Here is a 12,684-nt window from a genome sequence, read left to right as displayed (position 1 = left end):
ACAGTAACTGCCTCTGCTTGTTTTCCAGACTAGTACAAAATCTGGACTTTATCGCCTACAAGTTTGAGAACTATGGAAAGGAATTTATTAAGAAACAAAAGGTTAGCCCAGATGCTTATATTCAAGTAGCACTTCAGCTGGCATTTTACAGGTATGTTTAATTCAAATCATAGGAACAAGGTAGCACAAGAGGAGATTCACAATTTGTTTTTTATACAGAGGGGCCTATTTTTTCTTCAGCACCCCAACAAATGCTTCCTGCATGGAAATGAGTGATCATGCCTAATGACCATAGGTCAGACAAGATAGAAATTACCCCCCGGTTCTGAGACAGAGTATTCCTTTCCATATCCATCCCCTGCACTGCAGGGGCAAAAGAATTCACAGGGAAAAATACTACAGCAGCATAATAGATCACAGTTCCTACACAGGATAGTAACTACTGCTGCTTCCCTCTTCACAGGCATCCCAAGATTTTATAACATTCCCTAACTTCATGGTGTGATTAAAGTTAAAAGCTCCTTTCGACATTGTCAGAACAGCTAATGCTCCAGGCTAGAGATCAGTTGCGTGGTTTCCTGCAGAACAGCCTATTGCACAAAAAATCCTTTATCATGTCAAATTAAATGCTGAAGTAGTCTTTACCTAGGCAAAACCAGAGACGCCTAACACATTTTGTGTACTCCATTAACATCTGTTAAACATTCATTTTGCATATTCCAAACTGCAACACTGACCTGGTCCAAGGTTTTCATCTGGATCCCAGCCATTACATAAATCTCTCACATGCAACAAAAACTGTAGTGCAGAGTTATGTTCTGAGACTCCTGCTACAACTGGAAGGCACAGGAGGTCTCCTGAAGCAAAGAACAGTAGCTATATACCTGGACCCAAATTAAACAACAGTCTTCATGCTTTGTTCAATTTTATTTTCATTCCAGCACATTGTCTCAAATAGTATCCTTTTCCCCTTTTAGTTTTCTAATTTTCATTCACCTACAGAGTGCATTTTTTCTTGTTTTAAAGAAAACATATTTTGTGCCCATAAGTAAATGATTAATTACACAATTACTTTGTGATGCAGTACAAATAAAACATTATTTGAGAACTTTCAGTAAATTCTAGCTTTACTAGCCTTGTTTTTACACAGCAAGTCATTTTTTACTGGCAATGTATCACTAAAATGTATACAGCTGTATGCAACTTCTCATATTAGAAAAGAATGACTATCCATCTTTTTTAAGTTTCTTATAGAATTCTATCAACATTAAGATGAATATTATGTAAAAAATAAAATTGTGGCTGTAACAATAAAATGTACCAAGCCTATATTTCTTTTAGTCTTTATGACTTGAAAATAATTTTCTTTGTTTTTCTTACATTATTCTCTCAGATGCCACAGGAGACTTGTTCCTACCTATGAAAGTGCTTCCATACGCCGATTTGACGAGGGCAGAGTTGACAATATTAGGTCTGCTACCTTGGAAGCATTTGCTTTTGTAAAAGCAATGACTGATGACAAGACAGCTCTATCGGTATGTTTGTCTGTCTCCCTCTGCCTTCATGGTGAAAAAACTTCATCAAGCTACTAAAACAACACTCCAAACTGTCCTGACATCACCCAGCAAAAAGAAAAATTAAATTGCCTTTCTTTGAGACACCACCATCTGTTTGCCAGAAGTGTGAATACTGTACATATAGTAGATGAGGATGCAAAAAGGTGCACCTGACAGAACTGAGACTATAGCTGCACAAACAGCTTTGTGCACTGTCCCTCCTGTTATCCCTGCAGAGCTTCCCTCAAAGTCTCTCTGTGTGCCATTTCCACCCACTGCACTTCACTGCTGTATAGGGAATTTCCAGGTGGCTGTTTAGATGTAAAATGCTGCCACAATATAGATTATTTTTCACAGTAAGACTACTCCTGTGCAACAGTCCACATGACTGCTCTTTAGAATCTATCATAGCATTGTTAGAAGTATTGCTGGACTGTAGATTTAAGTGTAAATTAATGAAATATTGTCAACCAAGCTCTGATGTCCCAGAAGATGAGGAAAATTTTCCAAAAAAAGTGCTCTGTTCCTCCACTGCTTGTTCAGTCTCCTTAAGGTTACCGTGCCCAGAAGTTAGCTCATGATGAACAAGACTCAAGTTTAAGTTCCATGTTTAAATGAGAACTCAAAGGAAATCTGAAGTAATTCCCTACCATACAGTAGACAAGAAGAGGCTGTTGTTATATGCTTTCAGTGTCCTGTCTGACAACACGGTTCTTAATTGTATTTCATCAGAAGCTGCTGATATCTGTGTACACGTTCCTCTTCACACTTAGGGTGCTCAGCACACCCTCAAGCCCCTACACACATTTCTGCAGGCTGACTGAACTCCTAGGAGGAGCCAGCCCACTCCTAGCATGTTGTTTTGCCAGATCCTTTTTCAACAATTTCTTCTACCTTCCTTATTCCAACACTTACTGACTTTTGCAGCTTTCCTAAATCTTCAGCATTTCTCACCATTTTACCACACAAATCTGAGATTGTGCCCACCTTTCACAGCATCCTAAACTGTATTGCCTCACAGAAGTAAGCAGAAGAATGCCATGCATGTCTACAATAAGCTCAGTCTCAGCCCCCAAATAATCTTTATAATGCATGCCATGGCAGTTCCAAATAGAGAGAATAATGGCTTCATTCTCCCTGAAAAACCTGCAGTCACAATGCAAACCAATCCACTGATAGCTTTCCTGGCTTCTTGCCCACAGTCAGATATAAAGGACATTTAACTGATCTGTAATTGTTCTTTCCCACAAACTTTTAGAAATCTTAATTTTGATGTGAACACCTTTCAGTTCAAAACTATATATATTGTTGTCACGGAATAATTAGAAACAAAATTAACTTAACATAACCCTACTCCAAGGTGATTTCTTTCAATATTGTTTCTTAATAGCTATTAATCCAAAACAAATTTAAAACATTTTTCTCTCTGATGCTAATAAAAAGCATCTTCAAATGATGGCTTGAACAGTCACCAAAGACTGAGCAAGTAGATTGATTCTCTAGCAGGAGAATATCTCATGCATTTGACACGTGCTGTAAAAGAAGCAGCCACTGACACTGCAGAGATTGCTGAATTGCTGTAAAATAACCAGATTTAAAGACTGCATTTGGTATTTAATCTGTATAACAGAAATAAGGCCCAGCTCTAGCCCTGTGAAAAAATATTAGGCACTCTACTTTGAAGGTCCCTGATGGTGGCCTTGAATTCCTTCTAAAATGAATTTTTTGTTCAAAAGATCATTCATCGTCCATAGGAGTTGAAGATTCCCCATTTATCTGGAGACCCAGTCATTTCTGGCTGTTTCAGGGTCTCCCAAAGTTGCGGTGTTGGACTTGATGTACAGCAGGGCAGCACTTCTTAGGATTGTTCCCTTAATATATAGAAGGCTGCCACTTGACAGGAGTCAAAATTTACTATCTTGTTATCTGAAATGTGACACACCTGTGGAGGGTAGAGCAGCCTTGGAAAATTGTAGATGCTTTTTCACACAGGGGAGTCATTTTTTCAGCAGCTAGTCAAATATCAGTAATGGCTTTCATTATCACTGTCATTGTCTAGCTAAACCATTCTGAAGAAGTCATACAGCCTGGCTGTTTTGAAAACACTGAATAACATCAGGCAATTATTTCCTCTACTTCAAACTGAGTGATTCAATTAGTAATATTCTACACCCTCAAAATCCATTAAAGGAAGGAATCCATGAAAGAAACTCCAAGTCTTTCCTTAACTTCAAACAAACCACCACCAATAAGCCTGTTCGACTCGTGCACAACCAGGCACCATTGCTGATCAGGATATCAAATCTCAGTCGCTTTTCATTTATAAAGAGTACTTCTACCTGAGTCAGGAGCAAAGGACATTTGAGAGTGTTTGCTGTTTGGCTGCTGGTTAATTGAGGGAAGACACCATGTCTTTGAGAGTTTATTTAATAATAGATATATTTTGATTCTCCCAATAGGATTTGGAGAAGATGCAGAGATTTAAGGATGCGATTGCAGCTCAAACTAATTACACTATTCTGGTAAGTTAAATACTTTCTTGTCTGAATAAGGACTAGCTAGTTTTTTTTTCAGGAAATGTATGAAGATGCAATCATTAACTATTTAAGCAGCATAAAATATAAGCATCACTAAATACAAAAGTACATGCTATGTCACACCTACAAAAACTTCTGATGACCCAAACACCCTGAATATAGACATATTCAGCTAACCTTACCTTAAAAAATAGTTCCTGGTAAGCAAAATAACAAAATTCTGTATTAGATTTCAGTAGAAAGAACATTACTCTTGGGCATTAGCTCTCTTATCTAGAACTGTCATGGAACATGACACTCTGTATTCAATATATTTATGAGGAATGTACATCTGTTAAATGCTTATGATTTGTATCTGTGTCATAATTAGGAGTCCCAGACATTAATTAGGATTCCACTATTTAGTGCTGTACAAATTGACAATTTAAAAATGGCCTCCATCTTAAAAAGCTTGCAATGAAAACTTAATAAAGATATTTTTTTAATAATTATTGAAAGGTTTTCGAAGACAAACAGTAGCTAGATGAAATCAGCCTTTATTCAGTGTGCTCTGTGATCAACAGGAAATGTTAGTCATGCAGATAGTCAAGAAAAGTGGCAAGGACAGCTGAAAGTCTTATCAGGATGAGAAGTAAGCAACCAATTTAACTGCTGTGAAACACACATCAACTCCAGATGCAAAATCCAGATTCCCCCAAATTTACAGGTATTTAGGCCTCTAAGCTATAACATTTCAGATAAGGTCAAGAGAGCTGTAACACATCAGGAACTTTTCCCCCCTAAAACTAGCCGTTATGCTTTTTCTTACGTTCCACTTCCCTAGAGGAGAGAGGTCCTTATCTAGGATCCAATCCGCAGATGGACTGGCATTCTGAAGTGCAATTTCTAATAAAGGTCATTAACAATGAGAGAATGATTATAGTAAGCTCTCTTTTAAAGACCTGAATGCAGTGTCTAATAAAAGCAAGAGATCCCCTGCATTGAAGAAATCAGTTTAGTATCAAATACAACTCATTTTCTATTGATTAAAAATGAGACAATTCAGCCTGGGTAATGCTCTACATCCCACTGTGCCAAGACAAAGCACAGACTCACTCTACAAACAACTTAGTCAAACCACTCATGAAATTAATAAATGTTAATAACCAGCTGTGTTAAGTGAATTGGCTACCTATGGTTCTGCCTCAAACCACTGTTTACCAAACCTACACTGCTGATTACTGTTTAAACAGCTATCATATACGAGAAAACATTCACTTCCAGAGCTGGATTCAAAGGTATACTCAAAGTACTGGAGAGGTGAAGTGTTGCTTCCAGGCAGGATTTGTTCCTAACACCATGAAACAAAAGAAGCAGTAAAGAAAAGCAGTTTCAAGTATTGTGTTGAAAATCCTCAACTTAGAAGCTGAGACTTAATGTCATCTCTAAAGCAGAGATAACTCACTTCAGGGCAACTGTCTCACCTGAACCACCTCAGGGTAATGTCAATATGAACTCAACATTCTGTAGGTCTACTAGGTCACAACCAACAGAAGTTTTGCACAGTATCTCTTAAAAAAAAATAAAAAAAAAATAAAAAAAAATCCATAAAATCCCCCCTCCAAGTAATTTAATTTCCAGAAACCATTATAAAATTCAGCCTCCATTGTAGCTTATGGGAAAATATTAAAATCTTCATAGAAAAATTAATTTATCTTTAAATTTTAAAAGCTCTCCAGGCTTTTCTACTCTACTTCCCTTTCTCAGAATAGCAGAATGTAACTGTAGTGCCTTTAAACTACAGACAAGACTTACATGGTCTGACTAAATTATGTGTAGCAGACTGAAATGTAATAACTCCTAAGAAAAACAAACAATCTACTTCATAAACCAAAAAGCAATTTAATTATTTTATTTCCCCTTTTTAGGGCTTACTAGTAGTATTGCTATCGTAAATGTGGAGCTCTAAAATTCAATTTAGCACAGTTTTTTCCTATGTGTTGACTCACAGTTTATTTTGTTAGCCTGTCTTGGTCCCTCTTCAGACATGACATTGATCTATGTAGCAAAAATGTCATTGCTAACAGCCTTATAAATCTTGTGTAATGGCAAAAATATTTCCTTTGATTATCAAGTCAGTTTCCCTCTGTGGGAAAAATAATGTAAACACCACCCTGATGTATGCTACTTTTTTGCAAGCATCCTTGTTCCATCTGGGATGATGAACAAATAGCCCCTTTATCAATGGGTGCCTACTCGTTAATAAACCAAACAAGATTATGCACACCAGGCCCCCTGCTTCAGGCACTTATTAGTGGTTAAAACTTTGCTCCTAAGAGGATAAGCAAACTTGTGCTTATTTTGGTTTTTTTGGTGGGTTTTTTTAATACAAGCTTGTGCTCTTTTTTAAACCTTCTCTCAAGTTGCTTGTTTCCCTCATTACAAGGAGCCTGCACCACAAGGTTGTCAATTCTGCTCTTAGTGGACTACAATGTCCCTTATTCAGCATTTCCTTCCTACATGAATTCAGCCTGTTACTGGGGATGAGCTACAGCTCAGCCCCCATAATTAAATGCTCTCACCAGCTAGAATAAACCTGGACTGAAGGATTTCAAATGCATGTTTTAGACTGAGGCAAATCCTGCAGCTCAGTGCTGCAGTAACAGCTTAGTGATGTTCTTCAGATGCCAAATCTTCCATTTGGTTTCCTAAAGAAACAAAACTCTTTAACTACTCTGTCTGCCCATCTCACACTAGTGACTTTTGATCCTGTTAGCAATCTTCAATCACGTTTGCCAGCAGGGCAAAGATCTTAAAGCTTTAATAAATTTCTTAAGTCTCTAGCAATTGGTAGGTGCATAGAGCAGAGAGACCCAAGCATAGCAAGCTCACGGCAAGATTTCCTGTCAGCTCAGCAGTAGCTCTTTTGAGCTGGCTAGCCGGCCACCAAGCGTGCCCCTGCTGCTCATGTTCAGCCACTGCACATGCTGCCGATCACCTCACCTGCAACCACGAGACAGCAGGGGAAACTGGGGACATTAGTGAGCAGGGGCAAGCATGGCTGGTTTTTGCTGGGGATGATGGTGAGCAGAGACACACACAAGCAGGATGGCAAGTAGACTGTGCTAGGTCTCTTTCTTGTCAAGTACATTATTCTCCCTTGTTAAGCCCTGTTTAATTTGATTCTATACTCAGAGAATCTGTCCTACACTTACTGCTTCCAATTGCCTTATTATAGCAAGGGCTGAAATAAGGGCTGCCCCTGACATTATCCAGCCCTGCAATGACATCAGCACAGGGAAGGGGGGAGTACTGGGATACTTGGGCAGTGAATTAAATTGAGAAGGAATCTGTGTCCATAATCTCAGTCTTCTAAAGTAGTGGAGTATGTTACTAGATCTGTGATAGATCACTGGTAAATCCATCTGATCACTTTTAAATCTGTTGCACACATCTACCAAATCTTTGGATCTAAATGCTATGGAATGACATACGCTTTACCTGCCAGAGTGATACACAGTCAGCAAGGCAATTAAAGTTTTTTTCCAATTTGGAGGTGGTTTGGAGCCTCTTATCTTGAAATACAATCCAAATTATGCACAGGAAATTCCAAAACACACTTAGCTCCCGTCAGCAGTTTTGGAAGGCCAGTCCATGATATTTAGCTCAGAGATGTGATGAACACCCAGAACACCAGATAACATCACCACGTAATACAGCTCAAGACCACCTCCTTCCTAATTTTTACATCTTCAGAGCACTGTATGGATTTCTAGTTACTGATCATCAGCAACATAGATACTCAGAGTAATATCAGAACATTACAGGCATTACATCACTCAACCCAAGTTCATCAACTCTGACCAGAAAACAAGGCAGTAACAGCCAAGAAAATGTCTCCATACTCAGTTAAATGCTGGTGTCTTATATTGTACACAGGCTATTACTGGAATGGCAATAGACAATCATCTATTAGGGCTCAGAGAGGTGGCACGGGAACACTTCAAGGAACTACCAGAGATATTTACAGATGAGACATATTTGACAAGCAATCGATTCATCCTCTCAACCAGCCAGGTGAGTTTCTCCTCTTTACTGGTCTTGCTGCACAAAGGCTAATTCGTTTGTGTTCTGCCAGACTTTGTAGCTCACAGTTGAGAATGATTATTTATGAAAAACAAAAAAACACAAAAAACCTGATACACCAAGAAGTCGACAAGATTCCTCAGATTTTTTAATCGAGTTTTGGTTCATTCTGCAAAATCAGCACAGTAAATACTGCCATTAACACTTCCTTTGCAACATCCCAAAGTCTTTCCTGGAAATTCTGGAAACGTACACAAACTCACTCAGTAAAATTTGTACCAGGACTCAGTGTTTCCTTATTTTCCAAACAATGTATCTTCCCATTCCCTTTTTAATCCTCCTTTCCCTAAAGTGACAGCTTTAGTGGGAATTATTTGCTCCAGTGACAGTACAACCACAAGCAAGATGGAATGACACTCTGAGAAACAAAAACCAAGAGCCATCAGAAAATTCTACTCCTAAAAGTAGCTGTGTTAGAAATCTTGAAGAGCCTTCAGTTACTTGGTGTAAGACTGCAATCTCTGCAGGCATGCATCTTAGATTTACAGACATTTTAGACCTTTACACACATTTATGGATTTACAGTTATATCTACTAAATATACTAAAATACTCAGAGTCAACGTTTCCTATGTTTAATGTCCTTGATAAGGAAACATCTTTATAGCATACAGCCTAAAATTAAATGTTTCATTACATATAGTATCTGACCTAATGAAAGAAGAAATCTATGTAGGAATTAATTTACTGAAACCCTAACCCAACTGCACAGATTGGAAGTATGCAACAAAAGAGACTTACAACATCATGCTACACCATAAAGTCTTAATAAGTAATGTGATCTTGTCATAATGTTTGTAGGCTTTCAGACGTGAGTGAATGCAACCAACATACTACTACATAAATTCTCCAAGAAACTGTCCATGAGCAAAGAGTACTTCTGAATAGCTTTATGGCCTTCGGCTGTTGCACAGCAAATTTATCTGACAATTCTATGGCTCTATTAGCAGGACTAATGGCTTGTTCTACACCATTAAAAAGCCAGATGTCATTTGTGAAGGTCCATGTACACAAAGTCTGAAACATAGATTTCTAACACATACATATCTTATTTTTTGCAGTAGAAAATGTTCCCCTCCTGCATTATGCCATGATTAAGCTGAGGTGTAACAGAAATGTAACACCTAGATGCATTAAAACATGTTTTTATACTGCATCACAATTATAAAGTATTACTAGAAATGGACAACACTACTTTCTATAATTGGTTACAATCTTCACATAACCTTAAGATACCCTTAAGAAATTAAAAACCTTAGCAAGTTTTCTGTATCATAATTTTACATTTCAGAATTACACACAGCCTTAAAAATTCCCTATCAGTAACAAAGCTAATAGCTGTTAAAGCTCTACATAAAGCAAGCAAAGAAATGCCTTATAGCCACTTCAAACAATACCAGTTTTCAAACACTGGCAAACAAACAAAGCAACCAAATTCTATACTGAGATCAACTTTTACCTTGTAAGTATCAGCTTCAGGTCTGGACTTCTGAATAAAATTATATTCTTTAAGGGGGATTCACCACACTCTCAGCATTTGTACCTTCCGTTTCTCTTTTCCCTCATTCCTAACCAGCTGATCTCAGGTGTCTTGATTAATCAATCCGAGTTAACTCCTTACTTTCTCCCTGCAACCAGGTTCCAACTACTATGGAAATGTTCTGCTGCTATGGGCCTGTGGTGCCCAATGGTTATGGAGCATGTTACAACCCTCAGCCAGAGCATATATTATTTTGCATCTCAAGCTTTAAAGATTGTAAAGAAACCTCATCAGACATGTTTGCAAAAGCTGTGGAAGAGAGTCTCCTGGCAATGAGGGATCTGTGCAACAAATGCAACTCTACCATGACAAAGCCATTTGCTAATCAAGAAGCAGCCACACAGCTGCAGAGTGACCACAAAATCTAGGAGGCTGTAGGAATTATTCTCCTGAATTTACCTTAAGTAGAAACAATGATCTAGTTGTTCAAAAGCAAGATAGTACTACTAATATATTAGTGTAGAACCAAAATGTCATTTGTTTTGCATTGTTGCCAACATCTAAAACCCTGTAAGTACTAACTATACCGCTTCTTGCTTGAGAACAAAAAAGTTCTGGTCTCACCAGCTGAAATGGAGGAAATAATAATGAGTATGTGTTGTACTACCATTTCTAACCATCATCAACTTAGGCCATTTTATCAGCTAAAAAATTGGCTAAGTTTCTATGTGACAAATTAAATACCAAAGCACATCAATTAATTAGTATCCCTTGCAAGTAGTTCTGAAAAATTCACAGCTATTCCTGCAACATTTGCATGTAAAGAAAAAAGAAAGAAATTTTGCCTTTCAGGAATGTTGAGAATAACATTAAATAATAGGTTGATGCCATTAAATCTTGAACTTTTGCATGAAGGTTACTTTATACCTCAAAGCTATCTCCTACATAAGAAAAACATTATTTTTAAGAGTGGCCACTGTGTATTTCCACAAAAGGAGTTTAGGAATATCAAACTTGTGCTTGTATGTTCCACCAATTAAAAAATGCTGCAGAAATAATTTATCTTTTGTTCTGGTTTGCACTGGCCTCAACCACAGACCCATTCTGCAAGCAGCATACTGAAGATAAGATCCATCACAGAGAACTGGGAGAATATTTCTCTAATAAATTTGCTTTGTTATTTCTTTCTACCAATGAGTAAAATTCAGTCTGTCAGAGAGGCAAAGCATAGGTGCAGTTCAGTCATATATAAGACCCTTTCTGTTTGCACAGAAATTAATTTAGTCACTGTGACTAGCAGGAGAGTGTATGCAACCACACAAAATCAAAGAGCAATAAATAACCAGAATTAAGAGGCAAACTTGCAATATGAGGAAGTCTCCAAGCTAGAGCTAAAAATACCAGTTTGAGAGCATTGGTACTCATATCAGCTTTGCATCATCCCACTTGGGAGGGATTTATATTTTATATCTTTTTAATAGTAGATGTAGGGTATAATATTCTGCAATATACAGTAAATTCAATCAGGAGAATAGTATTATATCTGGTAATTCTCATATTGCTAGTATTATCCTGACGGATTTCTCATTATCTCTCTCATTCCCTACAAACCCTTTCAAGGCCTGAATTTTTTCAGTTACCTTCCTTCTCTCAAGCTGATACATTATGTCTTGCTTAGAGATGTTCAGTCATCATTGTTAGAATACAACTTACTAACTCCAGTGCAGATGCTTTGCTAGGCAAGCTGGAGCCCATTCAGAAGCCTGGCCAGGGGCTGCTTACTTGCCTGTGGAGAAGCAAAGAGATTTTTAATTTCTTCCTTTGAAGGCTGAATAATCACAGTCTTAAGCACTCTGAAGCTTAAAAGTGGGATAATGATTTATTACTGTAAACTGGAAGTGGAGATACGTTTCTGTCTAAGACCTCTAGATATGGATTCAGTAGATTATGTATTACCATGCTTGTTTTACTGCCTCTTTGGAGCTGCATACATGCAACTGAGCAGTCTGCTGGATAAAGGCTATCCACAGTGCCAGGTATGAAAGCACAGTGGGCCTGACCATCAATTGGAGCAAGTCAGATATATTGGAGCAAATCAATTGATTTACAGTGATTGAGAGCTGGGCTCATTCTTTTAAAGTTAATGCATTCATTTAAAAATATTTATGTTTCATTACTCCATGAGTTGTGGTTCAAACCAAAGATGAAATCTATTTTTAGATTATGTAAATTATAATATGGCATAAAAGCTGACCCAAAGTTAAAACATATTTAAAAAAAATAGCAAGAACTGTTAGTAAAACCAAATGTTCACTTAATAAATATACTGTTTAAAATATTACTATCCTATAATTATCCTATAATTATGAAAATTACTTTGAAACATTCCCAGTCATTTTGCTTTGTTCTGTCTCATGTCACTACAAAGGCATTCTGCATTTTTTACCTAAATGTAGCACTTCAATCTCAGGATTTTTTTGCAGAACTGCATGTTTAAAATAATAACCAAATTTTAAGTGTGTAAAAATGCTGTCAATAGTTATTTTATTATTTATTCATTTGCTTCTAATGAAATATATAAGTTAAGTTTGTATCCCTAGTTTCGTAGGTACTGATACTTATTTGCAAATATTACCTGTGTTTTCATTTTAATTTTCTGGCTGAAATTTTAATAACGGCTCAGACAATGTACTCAATACATAGTCACAGAGAATTCAGACAGAACCTACAACCACACCTGAAATTTTATACCAGTTTATCATTCAGAGCCCCTTACTTGACTAAAGCTGCTACACTTGAAAGTACTGACACCATATTTTTGCTCAAAGAAGAAACCCATGACCCCCCATACTTCCTTTTAATTCACCTAGCCAGTCCATAGTTGTATCTTACATCCTTACTGATCTGGTTTTAGTATTTGGCCTCAATACCTGAAATTAGTAGCTTCAACAAACTCAGTCCCTGAGGAAAAAGACATTTGCATTCCT

General features: G+C 37.3%; 1 protein-coding gene across 1 annotated transcript in view; it reads left to right on the top strand.

The window, feature by feature from the left end:
- Positions 1 to 10,409, top strand: part of CHAT (choline O-acetyltransferase) — a 28,751-nt gene extending 18,342 nt beyond the window's left edge. The window contains exons 10-14 of the mRNA XM_010001136.1: positions 29 to 151; positions 1,394 to 1,535; positions 4,016 to 4,078; positions 8,012 to 8,149; positions 9,856 to 10,409. Coding sequence (XP_009999438.1) covers positions 29 to 151; positions 1,394 to 1,535; positions 4,016 to 4,078; positions 8,012 to 8,149; positions 9,856 to 10,125 — 736 coding nt within the window. The 3' untranslated portion in view covers positions 10,126 to 10,409. The remainder of the gene's footprint in view (positions 1 to 28; positions 152 to 1,393; positions 1,536 to 4,015; positions 4,079 to 8,011; positions 8,150 to 9,855) is intronic.
- Positions 10,410 to 12,684: the final 2,275 nt, after the last annotated feature.

The sequence above is a fragment of the Chaetura pelagica genome, unplaced genomic scaffold (assembly GCF_000747805.2).
Source record: "Chaetura pelagica isolate M959 unplaced genomic scaffold, ChaPel_1.0 scaffold346, whole genome shotgun sequence".
NCBI classification, from domain to species: Eukaryota; Metazoa; Chordata; class Aves; order Apodiformes; family Apodidae; genus Chaetura; species Chaetura pelagica.
This window is presented reverse-complemented; position numbering and strand designations above follow the sequence as displayed.